The sequence below is a fragment of the Anopheles funestus genome, chromosome 2RL (genome assembly GCF_943734845.2).
Source record: "Anopheles funestus chromosome 2RL, idAnoFuneDA-416_04, whole genome shotgun sequence".
NCBI classification, from domain to species: Eukaryota; Metazoa; Arthropoda; class Insecta; order Diptera; family Culicidae; genus Anopheles; species Anopheles funestus.
Genome location: NC_064598.1, coordinates 75912646 through 75934020, shown reverse-complemented (window position 1 = coordinate 75934020; position 21375 = coordinate 75912646). Strand labels below are relative to the sequence as shown.

General features: G+C 45.7%; 2 protein-coding genes across 7 annotated transcripts; one reads left to right on the top strand and one right to left on the bottom strand.

The window, feature by feature from the left end:
* Position 1: 1 nt before the first annotated feature.
* Positions 2 to 5244, top strand: LOC125763910 (apoptotic chromatin condensation inducer in the nucleus). The gene is made up of 7 exons (XM_049427633.1): positions 2 to 196; positions 338 to 2168; positions 2256 to 2463; positions 2540 to 2828; positions 3043 to 3155; positions 3224 to 4616; positions 4697 to 5244. The coding sequence occupies exons 2-6, from the start codon at positions 340 to 342 to the stop codon at positions 3485 to 3487; spliced, it is 2703 nt and encodes a 900-aa protein (XP_049283590.1). The 5' UTR covers positions 2 to 196; positions 338 to 339; the 3' UTR covers positions 3488 to 4616; positions 4697 to 5244.
* Positions 5223 to 20906, bottom strand: LOC125763889 (uncharacterized). 6 transcript variants are annotated; one of them, XM_049427557.1, is made up of 8 exons: positions 20753 to 20906; positions 12335 to 12718; positions 7922 to 12060; positions 7477 to 7847; positions 6388 to 7400; positions 6121 to 6318; positions 5903 to 6046; positions 5223 to 5822 (listed from the first exon to the last, which is right to left on the bottom strand). In XM_049427557.1, the coding sequence occupies exons 2-8, from the start codon at positions 12443 to 12445 to the stop codon at positions 5643 to 5645; spliced, it is 6156 nt and encodes a 2051-aa protein (XP_049283514.1). In that variant the 5' UTR covers positions 12446 to 12718; positions 20753 to 20906; the 3' UTR covers positions 5223 to 5642. The 6 variants fall into 6 exon arrangements, with proteins under 6 accessions (XP_049283514.1, XP_049283515.1, XP_049283510.1 ...); XM_049427558.1 differs by lacking the exon at positions 20753 to 20906 and adding an exon at positions 16754 to 19608 and having other exon boundaries at positions 7516 to 7847; XM_049427553.1 differs by lacking the exon at positions 20753 to 20906 and adding an exon at positions 16754 to 19607.
* Positions 20907 to 21375: the final 469 nt, after the last annotated feature.

The window sequence follows — 21375 nt, the reverse complement described above, 5'->3', positions numbered from 1 at the left end:
CACATTTCCGACACATCTGACGGCTGTCATTGCTGTTAAATGGACGCGAACAAAAAAAGGACTCAGCTTTTATGTGCGGCACCGAATTTCGGTTGTTATTAGAATAAAAAGAATAATTATTACCAGTTTACGCTACGTTTAGAATTGAAGTGCTAATCGGAAAGTCTGCGCTGCCTGGAAAACATCTGAACAACTGGTAATGTTTCTTGGCGCTTGTATTTTTCACTTTTCCAACACTTCACTATGGCCGCCGGTGTTGCACTTGTACCCCAATAAAAAAACCCCTTTGCCTGTGCTTGTGTTTGAAGGCGTCATTAAGTGTGCTATTTTCTTTCAGTAATGCGTCGTAAAACAAGCGGCGGTGTAAGTACACCGGAAAAATCGACACCACGTCGTTCCACCCGCGGTCGCGTTCGCCGCTCACCGTCAAAAACCCCTGAACCGGAACCAGATACGGATGACCGGGAGTATGGCGCTAGTGCCAGTACGCAGGATGAGGAGAAAAACAGTAGCTCGGAGGAGGAAACTACTAGCCGTAAAGGAAGCGCGAGAGCTCGCGGAGGTCGCGGCAGAAGCACTTCTTCGCGCCGTAAGAATGAAGAAGCTACACCGTCCCGCACCCGTCGTAATAGTCGCCGAGAGAAAGAAACGCAAGAAGAATTGCCGTCAGAGACTGTGCAAGTAGAAGAAAATGGAGCAGAAAATAAAACGGAACCAATCGTCGACCAGCCTGATGCGGTCGACACAGTTACGACCGAGGAGGTGATGGAACCGATTCCGGAAGAAACTGCTGAAGAGCTGCAATCATCTGATACGGTCGAACAAAATGTAGTTCAAGACGAACAAGACGGAAGTGAGACAACGCTATCTGCACGTCCCGGTAATAGAGAGCACGAGGAAAGGAATGAAAGTCCCATTGCAAAGGCAGAAGATTCGGAACCAGAGACGAAGTCATCGGAAGCAACCGTAGAAAAGGTAAGTCATACAAATGGTGATGAAGAGGAGAAGAAGGAAGAAGAAGAGACAGATAAAGGCAACGACAGGTCAAAAATAAATGAACCGGAAGACGCTCGCGATGATAGCAAAACGGTCGTTAACAATCGTTCTCGAACAAGGCAAGAAAGCGAATCCAACGAAAGTGGACCAGAAGAAGAGCATAGGGATGAAGATGTCGATCCGAGAGCGGCAAAAAGAAATGAAAGGGAAGCCCTGGAACAGGAACGTGTTGCAACTGCGGAAGAATCGATGGACGCGGACGTTGCCACGTCTGGCACTGAAGAGGAATCAAAGATTACTGATTCAGCTAATAAACAACACCAGGACGAGCAGCATGATGCTGCCGAGACGGTTCGCACAAAGAAAGATTCTGTCACAGAACCGCCCGGTGTTGAGCGAATACTGCAAGTTGTTCCTCCCAGCAAGGAGGATCAGAAGGAAGAGGAAGAATTGGAAGCGGGCGAAATAAAGGACACAGATCAGAGTATGTCGGAATCGAACACCAAGGAGGAAGTACTTGTGAAGGAAGCACCACGTATTCGGCCCCTTCAGCGTAAGCGTCGTTGGCTATCGTCTAAGAATGTCGATAGCAAACCGGCCGTCATCACCATCTCGACGGATTCGTTGAAGAATATTATCTCGGACGTAAAACCCGTCCCGTTGGCAGATGTAAAGCTGGAATCCTCGTCGGAACCAGAAGGTGCAGACGAAACGCCGAGTGCCGATGAAAACGACAAGGATCGTGTCAGGCGTAAGCTTCGCGAATCGAACGAATCGTTGCAACAGCAAGCATTACCGCAGCGACGTCGTTTATCGAAGTCGGCGGAAAAAGAAAATATTGCTGTCGAAGGAACCGATGGTGATACCAATGGTGATGTTTCGATGGTGTTAGCTGGTAAACCAAAGCTGGCTGCTGAAAAGATCGCTCTGACCCGCAAGATCAGCATCGTAAGCGACGATGGAAGCACGGTCGGTACAACGGCACCGGTTGTACGACCACCAAGCCCCGCCAAGCATCTTACGAGCAATATATTATATATCACGAACCTGGTCCGTCCTTTTACTGTGCTGCAGCTGAAGGGTTTGCTTGCGAGGACGGGCAAGATCGTAGAGAACGGGTTTTGGATTGACAAAATCAAATCAAAGTGCTTTGTTAAGTACGAAAACGAAGAGTAAGTATGCGCTTGTGGTGTAACCATTTTGTTTGGGAAGTTGAACACAATTTACTATTTATTGTTTGTTTTTTTTTTATGTTCCAGTGAAGCGACGGAAACACGTCACGCTCTTCACGGCATCCGTTGGCCAGTTTCGAATCCAAAGTGTCTGGTAGTGGATTTCGGTAGCGAAGAAGCGATGGAAAAGGCTATCCTTTCGACTCTTGAAGATGGCGCTCTTCGCGCTACCGTAGAAGGTGCAAAGGAGGGAAAAGAGTTCGGTTGGTCACGTGATGCATCCAAAAAGGAGGAGGTACGAATATTATCAAAGAAGCGTCCATAAAAAGTAAGAAGAGAATAATATGTTTTCGATCCATCATGCTCCACAGACTGTGCGTCGCGTCCGTGAGTGGGATCTAGGAAAGAAGGATGCCTTTGATCAGGAACGGGATGGTAGGGGTGGACGCGACCGAGAACGAGAAGGCGCTGCATTGGCTGATAAGGACAAAGGAGCAGATCGTACCGGACGTGATCGTGGACGGGAAATGGAGGAAGGACAGCGTGATGGACGGGGAAATCGGCCCGATGGTGCTCCTGGAGATCGAAGCTTAGAAAGAAAACGTTCTGCCGAACGTGAATTTGGTCGGGAGAGAAGACGCAGTACAAGTGTATCACCAGGTAAGCGAAAAATCGTTCAATCATGCGAAACAGCCCGCCGAGGAATGTAGTGGCTTTAATACATATACGGCCCACTGGTAATGAAATATTTCATGGTTTCTCAGTACACCATGTTTACCATGTTTAAACAAAATTCTTTCCCAAAAATTTACTAAGCGCGGTTGACAATAATCTTAATCTCGTTTTGCGTAATACGTTGTGCTCTCTTTTGCAGCGAGAAAATTCAAGAAGAAGGAAAATGAACCTCCGATAAGGCTGCTAGACGATTTGTTCAGAAAAACAAAAACGACACCATGCATATACTGGTTGCCGCTCACCACTGAACAGGTAAGCTGGTGCTATTCAAAAGATGGATACAGAATTGCACTAATTTGTTTCACTCCTCCCAAAATCAGATTGCCGTAAAGGAAGAGCAACGGCGTAAAAACATGGCCGAACATCAGCGCCGTTTAGAGGAGCAACGCAAGCAGGAAGAGGAACGTGAGCGTGAACGGAAGCGCGAGCGGGAACGTCGGGACCGCGAACGTGAGCGAGAACGCGAACGGGATCGTGAGCGTGATCGCGAACGTGATCGTGACCGCGACCGTGATCGCGATCGCCGTCGGTCGCGCTCCCGCGAACGCAGCCGTGACGATGGTGGCCGGCGCAGGCACAGATAAGAACATTTTAACAAATTTAGCTTCATTTATCTAAACCATTTTCCCTGCCGGTTTTGAGCATATGAACCAGTGGAGGAGAGGAGGAAGAACATGGAAAAGACGCATCTTGGGAGAGTTTTTGGTTGTGTACAGTAGGTTTCTAGCTGTAGCTATATCCTTAGGAATGGCCTTAATTCGAAAGGCTTTGATAAAGATAAAAGAGAGATTAAATGATGGACGATTCCATCAATTGATGCACGCTATAATATTATGATTTCTGCATCCTATATGCGCACGCTTGCGACTCTGCGTGTCATATTATGTTTCCAGTGGGTATTTATTCCCATTAGGACGATATGGCTAATATTCAGTGATCGAAAATTTATTCGAATGTTTCTACGGATATATGATCTCTTTTCTATGCCTTAGAAAACACTATTTCGCGTACGTACGTACGTTTGTACGAAAAACAATTGCCTATTGTCATTGATTACTTGCTCTGTTCGTAAACCTGCGTGCATCGGTTTACATGTTTGTCAATGCTTTTATATGCGTTGATATTCGGCCAAAACCGTACTGTTCATGCAATTAGTTTTAATATATACATTTTTATTGCTGTCAACAAATTTTTACAAATGGAAATTATTCATTTAGCAGTGTTACATTCAGCATCCACCTGTAAGCGTCAGCCTGTTCTTTCGTAAACCTTCTCCTTCCATTTACTTGAACTCTTTATATGATAAGCACAGTCTCTAGATGATAGCTATAATTGAATTCTGAATTTGTTCGTATTTTAATCCAACGCCGGGGAAGTTATTCGCTTCACCACCCGAGTATAACAACAGTACTCTAACAAAAACAAACAACACAAGACATTGAAAAAAGGGTATTTAAGTTAGGTCCTAACCGTGGCAGGATGATCCGGTTAACTAATGAATCATCCAGTTCGCTATGATCGTTGATTGCAAATGCTCCACAATATTTTAGAGATATAAACACCTTCGCCACAGCCAGGTTTCGTAAACGCTTACGAAGGAGCAGGGTCAATCAGCCAAAACCTCTTCATCGATATACACCGTTCATGTAACATCCCGTGCAGCTATAGCTCGGTGCCGTCTCCAGTTTCGTCCCAAGAGTGTGGATCAATGTGGTAAATAACTATAAATCCCTTACCATTCTGCACTGTACTTACTCTGTTACTCTGTTTGTGTGTTGTACTTTCCCCATCAGAGACGTCGGATTGCAAGAAGGACATCCGTTAGGCTTTACCTTTTGCTTTGTCGGGTCTTACTGCTGTGTTACCTGTTCGCAATCAGGATACATGACTAAGGGAGTTCACCGTTGAAGCAGCATGAGCATCCAAATGGAGTATCCAAGAAAAACAAAATGCTGAACAAGTATTGATTTACCATTTTCATAATAACGAGTTCAACTGTTTCGGAACCTTGTACACCAATCTTAACCATTGTATGGGCTGTAGGACATCGAGAGTAAATCCAAAGAAATTCACTCCCCTATCGAACTGTTTGCTGCACAACAGCGTTACTGTCTACTGTTGCTGTCTAGGGCTACCGTAATGGTAAGACATCCACCGGTTCTTGCCATAACTGCTAACAGAACAAGCAAAGCTCCCAACTTTATCGTAGATCGGTAACAGCTTGCACCAGCACTGCAATTGTGTAAGTGTGTCATCCCGATGGTACATGTGTCCTTTCGGAAAAAAAATAACGACTTTAAAATGTAAAATAGCATGAAATACACCTTTTACTGTCATTAAATGTTATTTCTTCTATTGCTCACAACGAAAGAATCACTTAATTGTAAAGACGAAATTCCATACAGATCTGTGAAACGCACCCCGAATGTCGGATTAATTCTTCCTAAACATGTCCTCAGTTGGAATTCCGATTTTCTTCATCTTTTACTACATTACGTAACAGGTTCGTGTAATTCAATTCGCATTTTCTTTTCCAACTTGACATACGTTTGCTGAGTTGGGCGTTGAACATGTTCTATCGTTCTTTGCCAGTTTAAGTTCATGGTTAAAAAATACATTTGGTTCTATTTCCCTACAGTAGTGTTGTCGATCAAAATGATCATTTGATTCTGAATTTTCTCCCTTTCTCGATTTTATATTGTGAACAGCCCTGATCGGATAGTCTTGTTAGCTCTCAGGTCAATGGCAGTAGTTACACTTTGGATGGCACTTGATTCCATTTATACCGCACCGACAGCCACCGGTGGTATCACCTTTTCCCGCCGGTCCCCAGCGATGACCGCGCGTTACCCAGCAGATCTCCGTTTTGCACATGGAACATTTGAGCCAATCGCAGCCCCATTTCTTCATCACTATTACCTGCAGCGGAATGATTGGAAGAGTAACAAAGTTTAAGGAATGGTCTATCTTTGCAAACGTACAACTGTCTCAAAGCTTACCTGACACGTGGGGCAGTTAAGCGCTTCACCCTTCTCGATCATCTCCTGCAGCATTGCTTTGGTCCGTCGCGCTTCTAAGTTAGTATCACAGTCACTGTTCATGCGGTCCTGGTACTGTTTACAATCGAGCCCATCATGAATAACCTGTGTGATGGTTAATAGTTTCAATGTTAAGGTGAATCCTGACTACCTAAGCACACGCGCAATAATGGACTTACCCGACAAGTAAGACAGTTAACGATCCTACAAACGGGACACTTGAACTGATTAACATTATCCTCGTAGATGCACCATCCGCGACAGTTCGGCGTCCGACAGTGGAACGTGTTGTCGATAGTGCTTTCCGCCTGTTGGATTGATTTTGCAAGATGGGCCTCGTACAGTTCCTTGCTGACAAGAGCTTTAATTTCGCGTTGCTGCAATGCAAAAGGTGGAGTTTTTGTACTAAAACAAGATCACCTCTGAGCAGCCCCGTGTGTTCTTACCTGTATAACACTTTCACAGCTGTATACGGCGTCACTGTACGGGCAACGTATCGCAGCATCCTCACTGTACTGGATCGTGCTGATCAGACACTGTTTGCAGAACGAATGCAGACAATCACGCAGCACAATGCCTTCGTACGGTTGGAACGCACCGAAGCAGATCGGACACTCGAACGGTTCAATGTTCGCAATCAGATCCGCATTATCGAGATTGACTAGTTCCGTGTAGTGATTAGGCGTTACCTCCGTCCCATCTTCCGGCAGCGCAAGTCCATTGCGACCGAATCGAACTGCTGGCGTTTTGTCACCCGAGGAACTTTTCAATAGTACCGCCCGCACAATCGGACTAGCCGTCGTTATGATGGGTCGTTCTGGTTTAACCATACCACTCGAGTTAGGATTAAAATTATCCACCCCACGATACTGACTACGGGTAATATTGGGACTTCGGTGTGTTGCCAACGCTGTCATAACGATTCGATTTTGTTCCGGCACCTGAATATGCTCTGGTCGTATCAGATCACTTGTGCGTGGTTTCGGAACTGGTGCTGCAGGCTGCTGTACCACTGCCGGATGCTTGCTAGCCGTTACAACAGAACCCGTGGTGAACGATTTGCCTTCTTCGTGCAGAATGTTAAATATGTCCGAAGATTTCCGATTAGAGGAGATACGGTTTAGATCGTTTCGTGTCTCTATAGGGGGGTTTCTTAACTGAACGTGCATTGTCGGTTCTTTCGTCTTTCGTCCCGGTGCGAGCGGCGGTTGCTGGTCGAGGAAGCGTGTTAAATCTTCGGGAGTGATTGTGATCTGCTCGGATGGAGAGGAAGCTTTATAACGAACGGGTCGTGCCTCGGAACATGCCGCACATCCGGGTCGGTCGAGTGGATTAATTAATGTGCACATTGGACAGGCCCATCCGGCATCACTGTTGGAGGAAGTATCCTTCACAATAGGTTCGCTTTTTGGTTTAGTAGCCGATCCTCTTGGTGCAGCTGTAGGTAATGCTGTTGCTCCTGTATGATAAATTAAATTCAGAACGTTGTTAGCTTCTCTTCGCGCACCTTATACATGATTGCAGGATGTTCTTACCAAGAACGGTTTCATCGTTCTGTGTATCTGAATGCTCACCATCAGATTCGGAGGATACGGACAGGAGCTTTACCTCGGCATTGCTGAAACTTTGCTGCAGTAATAAAGGGGGTTTGTGATCTCTAGCCGGAACGGGTGGTTGCACTATATACACAAACAGTGTACGATCACTCGTTTGTATACCATAATCATAGAGTGTCCTAGCGTCATCTTCAAGCGGTTGATCATCACAACGCCAGCGTTGGACTGCCACCGGAATCTGGTATTCGTTGTATAGCTTTGCTTTCAGCTGGGCAAGTGTTGCGAACCCACCCAACGTCATACGCATTGGTCCTTTGTGTGACACCTTATCATCAATGAAAACATTCAGGCTACGAAGAAACAAACACATTAACCTTAATATAATGATATCTTATGGTCTAATCATACTATAAAACTGTTTTACCTTATATCAGTCAAACTTCCGGACGTGGTAGAATTTGGACGAGTAGGACTTTGCCTCGTCACCGACAGGGACACCTTCATTTTGGCCAAATCCATCGCTAATTCAGCTGCGCGATCGTGCGCTCCCTCGCCAATGGCTTGTTCCAGATTACGCAGCAGCTTATTCAACGCTAACGTACCTGTGCGGCTGATGCTATTCGGTGAGTACAGTAATGTGCTTCGGAATCGATCAACACCCTGTTGTGATCGTAACTGAACGGATAATTGTTTCAACTTTTCGTCGTGTTGTTGCTGTTTTTCCATTAACGACTTCCGGTGGCGATCTTGCAGTCGAGGCGATAATGGAACACCGGAAGGTCTGGGAATAGAACTCATCTCGTTACTTTGACCATGACGCTGTCCGCTTCCAGCGGCACGTACGAACTGATGTTCATCCATTGGTTCGTAATGCATACTCTGTATGTCGTTGGTGAGTACTAACGTCGATCCGGTTACAGATGGTTGTTGGTTAATCTCAGCCACCGTCTCCGGAATGGTTCCTCGCAAACTATCCTGATTGATGATCTTACCCTCCGCCGGCGAAGACAATTTAATATCACCGACATCACCGGTACGCCTCGGGAAGGATGTCTTCCTTATTGCCCCAGTATTGGGAGAAGAGGCAGGAGTTATGTCTACTGTCGGTGCAGACGTTACCACGGCCTGTTCCTTTCTCATTCCATCCTCGGGTATGGTGAGAGGTGCAGCAGATTTGCGTGCGAGTAGCGGACTTCCCGTTTTTCGCGGCGGAACAGGACTAAGATTCTTGGTGCTGATGGGAATTCCCGAGGTAAGACCATTTTTCCGCTGTAACAAAGGCGAATCCCGCTTGAGAGTATTGTTGTTACCACTGTTACTGGGTGGTTTCTGTATCACGGGATACTTCTCTGCCAAGGCTTTCGCGTTCATCGCGCGAATCATCTCCCGCAGGCGTTCCTTTTCCTTCTCGAGCGCTTCGTGATCTTGCTGTTCTTTGGTTTTCGGTGTAATTATTTCCTTATCCAACGGAACTGGTTCGTGGTTGAGTTCGGGCTCCACGATTGCTCCGAATCGCGCTATTCGTGCATTACGTATTTCTTCAATATTTACTCGATCTTTCGGTGAGTATGGTTTATTTAACACACCGTACACCGCATCATTCTTTTCTGTGGTAGGTTCTGGTGAAGCTAGCGGAGCTACGTTGCTGACACCGTGGCTTTCTTTTAGCTTTTGATCGTCAAACTTGTTGGTGCTATCATTTCCAGCACCACCATTATGGTAGTTCTCTGGAATGGCGTTAAAGTTGCGATACAACGCACCTGTACCGATTTCTGGATGCGGAACACGATTCAGCAGACTTTTAACCCCCATCTTAGGAGAGGCGAGTGGTTTCGTTTGACCGTAGCTAGGCTTTCGCTGTATTATCGACGCTCGATCATCACCGTTTCCATTTACCAACAGTGTACCATTGGTGGCCGGTGCTGCCAGTGGCTTTGGCATAAAGTACTTTAACACTCGCTCCGTTTTCCTATCCAAATCTTCACCGCCATTTTGAACTATAGCAGATGTCGTTTGATTTGCTGGCGGTTGTACCCTTTTAGCATCAGGAATAGGACGCTTTAAAGGATGGTTTGGTCGAAGCGGAGGTTCCTCGAGAATGCTAAGCTTACTGTCGTATGGTTTTATACGCTCACACGCTTCACAAATAATGCGCCAGTTAGGATTCTCCAGTGTACAGTACGGGCATGTCCATAAACCAAGCAAATTCTTGTCGCTACCCGTTTTGGCTAGCCCATTCGTGGGCGCAGGCTGACTCTGAATCTCCTGAGGACTGTTTGTGGTCGATTGCGTTACGATAAGTTTCTCACTATTCGATGAGTTTACAGTAACTGATTGATTCGTGGACGAATTGGTTGGAGACACTGGAGACGCTGTGGGAATTTCCATGCCGAAATAATCTCGCCTCGCAACGAAGGAACTGCTCACGGTTACCTTCCCTGCCACAGGTACACTCGTCGCCTCAAACTTTGATATCAATTCTTTGGCTGACTTCTGCTTATCACCCATTTGTTGTCCTTCCAAAGACTGTGTTTTAGTATCCGTTCCATTACATCGGTACTCGTTGTGCACGATTTCAGCCGCCTCACGGTCTAGCTCACTAATGCTAGGTATTCCGATGGCTGAACGTCGTTTCTCCGCATCGCGTTCGCGTCTTTTGGTGTCGTCCGACTTTTCCGTAATCTTTGCGAACAGGTTAAACTTCCCCACACCACCGGCAAGGGAAGATGATGGACTACTGCTGTTGGCGTTTGTAGCCGAATCTTGGTGCAACATTGAGTTCCTACAATATCCCACTTCCGGCAGATCGTCAGCGGTATCCTTCGTGTGCTTCCCATTGCCTGCTTTCCGTTTGTCGATCGTTTTTAAAATTATGTCCCGCTTAAAGGGTAGCGAGCTTTCCTGCTGCCGAATACCTGATATTGGTCGTTTGTACCATGGTCTCGGGGAGATTGGCGATGTTGGTGGTTGGAGCTGTGGAGGTGTCGTCTGTACAGCGTTCGTTTTCGCACTGGCAATAGCTTCCGCGTACAGATAGTCATGGATTGGGGAGCGTGTTCCGTTTGCTCTGTTAAACTGTTCCTCCATTTTCATCACATCGCAAGGATCGTCTGTGTTAGGCGTAGGTGTTGGTGGTGTATTCGGTGCAGCCGAAGCTTGAGACTGAACCTTACGGATATTATCGATAAGCTGTTGCTTTTGCTCCTCCGTCAGTCCCCCGGGTGGTGCACGTTCTTCCGCAATGTTAGGCAGCGGAGAAAGTGGCCTAATGAAAGGTAGCGGCATTATGATGCACGGTTCTGGCTCGGTGGTTTGTTCTTTTGCCAGCAATGACAGTGGCCGACCTTCGATGATCGCCTTGATCTCTCGATCCTCCAGAAGGCTTGTGCTGGAAGATGCTTCGTTAAGTGTGGGAGTCGTTGGAGTTACTGGTGGAGCCGGTGCAGGGCGTTTCTTGCGCGATAGTGTCGATCCAGGAGATAGTGTCCGATAGTTGGGCGTACAACAGGAGCGTGTAAGTGTGCTCGTAGATGACGATCCCGTATCGGATCGATCGAGTGATAGTGGTGGCGGTGGCGGAGCACGTCTTTTACCTTTCACGTGCACGTAAGCGCCAGCACGACGATCTTTCGAACTGTCACTTACCGTGCGTCGGTGTCGTCGACTGGAAGGATCGTCGATCTTATGATATTCTCCAACGGAAGAAAACTCTTGTCGAATAGCTCCGATCTCTAGAGTGTTCGATGGTTTAGTTCCAGTCGTTGTCGGTAAACTAAGATCCGTGTATACCGTACGCTGATTTTCTCGTGTAAGTGTTGCGTCCCGCTGATCTTTCGCCGGACTTTCCCGGAGACTTGCAAACAGCCGATACTTTTTGCGCAACGTTAGCTCGTACTTACGATCAAGCTCTCGGGCACGGTCTCGCTCGGAGCAACGTCGCTTGTAGCTGTCGGTGTACGGACCGGGCTGTATCGTGCGACGAATCTCGGGATTACCTTTCGCGAGTACCGCTTCGTAGCAGTTCGGAGGCACAAATGCGAACCCGTTGGTGGCTGTACTGAGAATACTGTCACAGCTCGAACTCTTCGAAAGGTTGTTACAGTCAATCACCGGTCCAGGGCTCGGCGAAGAACTGTGCGTACCATTACTTGCTGACTGACTAACGCTATCCCCTGTCGTAGTGGTTGAGTTCTTGCTGCTCGTGCTGTCTATCGTGCGCCGGCTCGCAATCGTACCACTTCCGGGCGTAGTAGCGTCGGCTGCTCCGTTCGTTAAGGAGATCCGTCCTATGCTAGCAGCAGCATCCGACTGTTGCACCATAGAGCGCTGGGAACGTTGCTGTCGTTGTTGGCGTGGCTGAGCACTTCTGTCATGCAGTTCCGGTGTAACCGCTGAACCGCTGGCACTGCGTGCGATCGCTCGTGACTCATCCCGTCGGAACCAGCGGAAGAATGACTGAAAGCCGCCACCACCGGTAGACGAAGTGGTCGAGGCAGAACTGCTAATGCCGGCACCGTTACTACCCGCCGTTGTCGAACCGCGGGAGTCAGGAACATTTTTGGACTAAAAATAACAACGAACGTACGTGAAATTAGAGAAAAGGAAGTCCCATAAAGTTGTGCGGTGTCAGTTTGAGCAGCAGAGCGATAGCTAGGGGATAGCAGAACTAAGGCTGAAGTTACATTAAGGAACGCATCGCATTCGGTGTATCTTTTGTGGAAGGAAAGCCAACGGGATACAAATAGAAAATCTCCAGCGTACAAATTCCTCGTCTGCATTAGCCTTAATGAGTGTAAATTGAACAGATTTGTAATGTTGTTGTAATAATTCGATCTACCTGCACTGACGACTTTTTCGACTTGGCCCGGCCGGCTTCTGCCTTGTTGCTGCTACACCCGGCGTACGCGTTCACAAGCACTTTGGCACCACCATCGGATTGGCGGTTCATATTACACGCGAATCCGTCGTTCTCTCGGGTTCCCCTTCGACGAATCAAAGAGGTGCATTATTCTATTAAACCACACACCGGCAGTCACTTGAGACGGACCTCGGACTGGACGGGATACGGGTTCGGTGGTTTGTGATCTGGCAGTTTGGGTGCTGCTGCGCGATATGCGGTCGATTACGTCAATTTGGGTTGTTGCTTCGGGGGCATCAATCAGCAGCTTTAGAATCCCCTCCCTAGAGAGGCAACGCTACGCAGCGCCCTTAGTGTGGAGTTCTACCATGAAAAGAATATACAAAATGCATCAATTTATGTGCTCTTGTGCGACAGGGAGTAAAAAAAATGCAAAATCAACTGTGTGATATATATTTGGATTAATAACTCAACCTTCGTTAACCCTGTTGAATCATCTGCATGACCTCTCTTTCTCTGTTTTGTCGAAATGGCGACGTGTGCTAAATTTACGTCCGATCTTTGCGAATCGCTTGCTTATGAGTAATATTTGTACCACTTACAAAGCGATCAAACTGTACGAAAGGAAGCTACAAAACGATCCTCATCTGTCTCATGAGAGGTTCGATGTACTGCAAGCAAAATACGATGCGTTGCCAGCATTGATTTATTACCCGACGGTTTCCAGCATCAAAAACCCGGGATCCCAGACCAGATCGGTATGTGGCATAACGTTTCATATCCTGAATCATCATCATCACCATGCATGTCAGCACATGCGAGAATCCGGGATATAGCGTTAAAATGGTGGCGCATACCTAAAACGCCGTAAACGCATACCGCGCGCACACACATGGTCGGTAACTCCTCACATATATTTATGCTAGGACCGGTAAGATGCGTTCAAGCGACATTGCATTTGCGGGTGTGCCGCGGCATGTTATGCACACCACGAGCATGGGAAAAACTCGACGATGCACAAGTTGTCGTAAAGGGGGAAAAAACTCCACTCCGACGACAGAACTCGGTTTCGTATGACTTCACCGGTGGATCAGTTGATGAGAAGGGCAAACTACGTCGACAAAAGAGACGACAATGTTTAATTATAAATTTCCAAATGCAGGGATTTTAGCTTATGCTGCAAGAAAACTTTTCTGTTTTATCTTTTGCTGCGTTCGGGTTCGGAGAAGTGTCGGTTTTGGTTAGGCGTTTGTTTTGGCTGGCTTGGAAAAAGAAAAAAAAACAGCACAAAATGCATTTGCTTTTCAATTCGTGCAAACATTCTCCAATGTCGTGAAGCATGGGGATCAAGATTTTAATGCTTTATTTAACCAAATAATTTTTAAATCTTTCATTTCACTCCCTTCATCATAGCATAATAAATTCGTGGTATAAAGATTTTATGACTAATAAAGGGTATCAATTTGTAAGTACACAATTGAATGTTTGTTGAGGGAAGGTAAGTTTTAGAACGCCCAAGAAGAAAACCATTTCATTTATTTATACAACGGTTGGCCGAATCTTTGTGGTTCTCCGACGTTTTCCGACACAATTCAATCGTTTGCCAGATAAACAAACATTGTTGGCCACCAGAATCCATTAGTCGATCGCAATTTTCCACAAACAAACCCGGACCATACTTGACGAGCACTTCTACTGCTCCCTACCTGTGAAGGCCACGATTTGCTGATGATGATTTGATGTCCTTCAAGTAAACCAAACTATTTGAGCGTTACAGGAAGTGTAACTGGTTTCGAATGCAGTGGTCGGCAAATTTTCCAGAAGCGTATAGAAATTGGACGAGCGGAAAATGTGATAAAACTCGATAAGCTTTACGAAGTTGTCAGATTTTACGTCTAACTTAGTTGCAACTCGATCAATAAGAGCTATACAGTGAACTTTTGGAAATGTAATAGTTTGTGCTAGAAACTAACAGCTAATCCGAACAGAACGATCAACTACAGTGCTAAATGAGATTTTTATTATATTTGAAATAATAAGATTTGTTACGATGCATATTTTGAAGCAACTAAGTATAGTTGCTTTGGAGGTATTCTTAGGAATGCAACGATTCTTGCTGACCCCTGAGTAACTCCATTCCCTACATGTAAACAGTGATCTAGTCGTGATCATTACCGCAACACTCGACAACGAATCGTATCGCGGTACATGCGAGGTTGTAGAATTGCCGACGTGCAAATGGATGAATTACAGCTGTATCTGGTGTTAGTTTCAACCGTACACAAACTATGCATTCCTAGGGTAACCAAGGTTCGATGAGAATTGGTACTATTATTCTAAAATAATTCGATTGGAATTTCTCAATTGGTCAAATGATGGCCAACAGTTTGTTGCATACATTTCCAACTGGCTACAACAAGGGAGAATTGCAATTTCGACATACTTCAACGTGCCGGATGTAGCCAGATGATATAAATAATATTGCTTCTTGTCAGGGAAAATGTGCAGCTGTAAAACGAATAACATTACGATCGCTTTATGATTTAGGTTTAATTTTCCTTTAAAATAACTATCCATGGCAATTAGTTGCTGAACTGAGAATCTTGTTCGGCATGTTTTTCATCTTATGAGTCACGTAAATCACCCCAATTACATGCGTAACATAAGGTTCCTCCCAAATATTCTAACCTGAAATTGGCTCACCAACATACAAGGAATGCACATGAGAATGAGACGAAAACTTCATCAAATTGTAGAAGTGAAACATCATCCAACGGAAGACCTCCTCCATGCGAGGCTACTTTATTCTATCTGCACCTTGTTAGCCTGTCTATCCGGACAGTGCACGTGATCGTTCGAGGGCGCAATTAAAATCACACCATCAAACCAGTAAGTTAGATCGCCTGGATGCATTAGAACGGAATGAGAAACGAGGCAAATGAAAAGTGAGTGCCATAAAACTAAACGCATCGTGGCCGTTCCCGAGGAAGGCGTACCACGCGTTGACAGTTTCACATTCATTTCCTGGTAACTGTGGCATGGGAATTTTTCGGAGAGGTTTGAATGTATGAAAGGCATCAGGTTTTACGATAGTTGCATCTAAAAGTAGTAAATAACCGACCAAGAACGCCTCGAGTGTGTCGAGTTCTCTCGCGGACGATGTTTTATTATAACCTGCTACAATAAAGCGACAGGAATGAAGGAAAGCGGTATTGATACTTAGTATTTGATAGGAAAAACAAACTGCATGTAAAAAAACTCATCTCACTGGCCATAGACCACGATCCTGTTCCGAATTAACGAAGCATTCCTATTCATGTTCGAGAGAAAGATTAAGTACATTAAACAGTCTCTAGTGAGGTTGGTCACGTCATGAGAATGACACGGTGTTGTAGCTTCGTAATTTAGCTTCGTAGCTTCGTCGTTTATGGCATAAACAGGCAGCAACTACATATAGAAGAACCTAATTTGCTCGTACACCACATTGTTAATATTGCCAAACAATCTCAAGCACAACGTTTCGATACTTGAAACGGTCCTACGCAAATCCACAGCTTATGCAGATCATTCACATCCTCCCATCCTAGAAAGAGGTTAATAGCCATGGAGAGTAAACATCCACACTGTTCCTGATACTTTCTTCTGCCTGAACACGCAAAACACACACTCCACCACTTATTTGCCGTAGCGTTCTTCGTGGATGCGAACGCAACCGACTCTGATTTACACGCGTCTCGTGGGATTTCAGACGACGCATCAAGCAATTACTCAAACCCAAGCGTGACGGGCTACCGTTTCCGTTCAATATATTAATATAATTTGATGTCATCACACCCAAGCTGCAGGCTGGCTGCAAGATTGGTCCAGCGCTGGAAAAACGCACCGAGCACGCTGCCTGCCAGCACACAAGCGCTTGGATGAGATTTGCAGATGAAAGGGAAAGGGGGAATTTGCAACAGAAACATGCACCACAAAACACAAGCCCTTGCATCCGGTGTGTTTGGTAGAGAAAGGAACGATAAATGACGCTTAAATTACCATGCGGAACACTGGAATCCGATGGCGGAAGCCGAGAAAGCAGCGATCAGCAGCGAGACATTTGTGGTTTGGTGTTGGGTGTTTGCGTGCCCGTTCGGTGTGTGCACTAGACTAGAGTGGAAGGAGCATGGTGCATTTAAAAATAATTTTTGCCTATCCACGAAGGCGCTTGCCATTGCGTACGAAATTCGCCAAGCTGTAACGGAATGAACGGTAGCAAATCTGCTGAATTCGCATGGTTAGGTCGTGTAAGTACGCAACAGCAACAAAAAACTGACTTTGAAAACAACCATTCACAGTCGATGTGTGTTTGACGGAGGTCGCTGGCAAATAGTGACTAATATGCTATTTATCACTTACACACAACGGTTACCGGTTCGGCTTGGGCGTGAAACTGTGGATGATTCAAAAGCGATCATGACCGTGTTGCAAACAGTTCATGGCGCCCCGGTAACAAGCTTGCTTTTGATATTTGATCTTCCCCATATCTTTTTGTGCCGTATAGTCCGGGGTTCGGAAAGGCAATGCGAACATCTATCGTTGGATACGTCACAATTAATAAACACTCACTTGCGAAGAACAATTCTCGTCTCGCACACTAGGCCCAAAAGACAACGAAAGCCGCAAAGGAAAACTGTATATTATATAGAAGAAATAAAAACTATCACTTCCAAATGGTACGCAGACGGTTCTGCCCACACACGGATCCTCGAGACGGAAGCATTTAGCCGACAGAGCGAACGATGATGAGATTAAATAAAATCCGTCCGTTTATTGCACTCACTGCTGTTCCAACAACTGACCGGGAACCGGGAACACGTCACATGCGAAACAGTTTCGTTTACTTTGTCATCGTGAAGATGTTGCGTTTCTTCGTTGTCGTCGCGGTCAAATCTCGTTTTCCTCCCCGAAAAGGACACAGGGGGTGCGAGGAGAAGGAAAGAAAATTTACGCCACGTTTGACGCACATAGTGCCGTTTCACTCACTTGCACAATCAACACGGACGAAAATACAAGCTATCCGGAGCTGTCTGATGAAGTCCCGGGATGAAGAACGCCACCATCGGCGAGACTCTATAAGCGAGAGTGTATTCACCTTGGATTTTTAGTACATCGATCACTACTAGCACACACTAGCACTGGGAGCTGTCGTATAGGAGCGGGTAGATTCGACACTATCTACTTATTGCAACACTGTGTACACTACATTTAGTACAATTTAGCACAAATGTCTGTTCGTGGAGGGCATCATTAGGATTTTTTTTAGGGAGCAAACACACCACGCAGTGCCCGGGCACGACACACCGGTTACAGACCAGGAGGACCAGCACCGTTCCGACAGCGTGGTCGAATCACGACTGCCACCGCAGCTAGTACCGCACATGCTAACTCGTAAGTGTGTCCCTAACCGCCGTCAGCCGACAACGACGTGTGTGCGAGGAAAAATTATAAATACTACACACCGAACCAAACCGACGAAACTTGGTGAAAACATTCGGTACCCGGGGTAGCACGAACGAAATAACAAAAAAAAAACTGGCCACAAATTGGGACGAAAACTACCGAACGTAAGCAATAGGAGGAATCCACACACCCTTCTATATACTTCGCGGTGAATGGGACGCCATGGGTAAACCGAAACGTTGTCCAACAACGTGGGCCGGTGTTTGGGGTGTCGTTGAGTTTGCAGATTTTTTGCATAGTTTCTTCCCCAGTTTGAGGTTATGCTTTTGCTTTTCTTTTGCGGAAAATGTAAACGAAAAAACAACCAACAGCGATCGTTATGGGCCGGACGTGAAAGATCGCTGTGAAAGGACGATTGACTTTTGAGGCGTGTGTGTATGGATGGATTTTCTGCAACTCTCTTTTTTTGTTTTGTTGGTACGATTTGGGGTATGGTAGTCCACAATCCATCGTCAGCAGAATTTGATCCGCTAGTGGGTTTTGTAGAAATTGGTTCTACTGCCGATGGTTATTTTTTGGGCGATGGTCGTCAGTTTGGAAGATCAGCAGTAAGTGCAAGAAATGGCAGATTATGTATTTCAATGTGAATATTCTTCCCATGATCGATGGTTTTCCCGTAATGCGATAAAAAGCGATCGATCATATTTTCGCAACGAGATAACTTATGCTGATCTTTATCAGCACGACACCCAGATTCCATGTCAATCAACGGAAGAATCTTTGTCTGTCCAAGTCTGTACAAACGGAGTCTTTATCAGTTCGTCTGATGTGCTAAAAACTCAGCCATTAAACGAAGCATCTTTATCTTGCAGAACGAACGGAGCACCGTAAGGTTCGTTGACAACATCTTTAGTAACTAATAAAATCATCCACAGCACGCCACGCAATAGGAGAAGGGAACGTCCCTGGGTGCAGTTTCTCCGATCCGGACGATTGCACAGTGCATCGACACACGGCCATTTCGCAAATTGGTCACCATTAATAACAATAAAGGTAATGATTTCATAACTTTCGTGCAGTCTCGGAACCATCTCCACCTAGCTGACCGCAATGTCTTCATTTCCAACAAGCCTCCCCAACACCAGCGTGGACCAAGTGTAGGAGTTAAATAATTGCCATCATGGGTAGACGGTTACGGTTGGGGAAAGATGCGAGAGTTGTTTTAGTGTTTTCCGTCACTCCATTCTATTTCTCGCTCGATCGTTAGTTTCACCATTTCGCCACTGTGAGAATGTTGTAAGAAGCTTAAGTTTTCCTAGAAAATGTAGTAACCTCCCCACCCCTGTGCAGACGTCCATCATTCGGGTTGACACGGCAACTTCGAGATGATTTTGTTTCTCGTCCGCTGCCAAAAAGTGAACGGGTGTAGTAGAATCATAAATTCCGGTTGGTTGGAGAAATTTGTTGAGACAAAAATAGTATCACACCCCCCCACGTATGCGAACGGCTCCCTTTGACCGTGTCGCGATTTGCCGAAAAGTATAGATTACGCTTAGCTAAAGCTGGTACACAAATCGGAACCAGTTGATGAGGTCAGTGATGGAAATGAATCAATGAAGATCACCGATCTTCCATCTATACTATAATCATTGTAAAAGAATAGAGCAACACCATTCTGAACCTTGTGCCGTGACGGTGACATATGGTCAATTAACGATACGACATGACGATCAAAACAGCAGGAAAAAAAAGAGAGTGAGGAAACGTATGTCCCATATGGCACACGGGGTGTAGACCATCGCGACGGTCTGTTTAATGTGTGTTTTCGTTTCTTACCAAGGCAACAAACAGAATAAAAACAAGTGATCGAGCGTCGATCGTAAAAGACCATGCGTCGCCATTGCCAAACCCCGTACGACATTTGGGAAATCCCGCACTTTTCCACTGATGTCGTTTGTAAGTGTGGGGTGTTTCAATTTCCCTAATGCGTGCATGATTAATCGGCTCAATTAATCTGCTCTGTCACAAAAATGCCAACCGATCGAAAGAAATGTCACATACCATATGGGTTTAGCTACTCCGTCCCACCAACTCATTGCAAATTGCTATTGGAAATATTGGGCAATTCATGCGTTTGATTCTTACAGGCCGGTACGATCGAATAGTGGAAAGTTTAAAAATAAACAACACTGCACACAAAGCCAGAATGCGAAAAAAGGGAAAACGCTCGCGGAATGGGTTATTGGTATGTGGAATTTTAATATCCAAAAGACCACATGCGGAGGCCCGTTCTAGCCAACAACTCCACAGGGGATGAATGGGCCATTTAAGTTCCTCTAGCAAAACCTCACCAACATCCCAGCCTGGTTGCAGATTGACGATCGAGACAGTCCACGCGGTTCATGTGTATGCGTGCGCAACACTAATTGTCCGTAACCGATACACGAGATTCAATCTTGTGCGAAGATCCCATTGAATGTGCTCAATTGCGCACACGTTTATTTATTACGCGTTTTACACGGTGTCGATCGGTGTCAACTGATGGACACGTTTGTGTGCAAGTGCGAATGAAAAAGGTCCAATCAAAAAGGTTCATATTTTGCTTCCTACTCGCGGGGTAAAGTGTCCATCCAATGATTTGAGAACAGGCCTAGACTTCACGTTGCACACCGCACAACTAAATTTCACTCAGACGAATTTTCCGTTACATTAGGATCTCTCTTCCCTCTTATGCCTCTGCTCGGTTCAATGTCCAGATGTTTGCGGGTGGTCGCCAAATTGTAAACAGTTCGTTAAAGCGGTACGCGATGTGCGAAAAAAAAGACCGGAGGCAAAGAATATAAATTTAGCGATCGAGAGACACAACCTTTCAACGCCCAGACGAGTGCACCCCTATCTTAGGAAAGGATCTTTGCGAGTTCCAAAAATCACCTCCAGAATTGAACTATCACCTACCATCCGATCTTTCGAACGAACCGTGGCACAATACAAACACACGTACACACACACGCGCGCGCGCGAATGGAACGATCTATTCGAGCGTAATAAAGTGTCCAAGCGAACCGCGCACATGCAGTCCGCTACCGTTGGATGCTGCAGAAAAACTAACCGAGAAGCGCGTATGAACGATTGCCGGTGTTTGAGATGGTTTAGCACGTGTAAGTGTTTGTGAGGCGTTGCACAAAGGCAAGCGCCACCATCGGCTGAAAGTGTGGATGTTCGATCGCAATCGCGGTTTCGATCGGCGGTTTTCTTTTTTATTGCGCTCCCTTCCCTTAGCCCTTCCGCATTTCAGACCGCGATCGTGTTCCGCATTGTATGGAAGAGCGATTTTGATCTGGAATGGGAGTGTAGAACGAGGTATTGTTCTCTGTGCGGTAAGGTATTGGGTATAGATAAACGTAACATTTTAATGTATTTTGTTTGCTATACAGCATTAAAAGTTTTTCAAACTAACATAAAACTGCACTGCAGTGTTGCATGCTTAAAAGGGTAAAGATAAAAAACAACCGATTTTTAAAATAAGTATTTAAAATGGCTGATTTGAGAAAAATTTTAATTGCTATGCACGAGTTTTT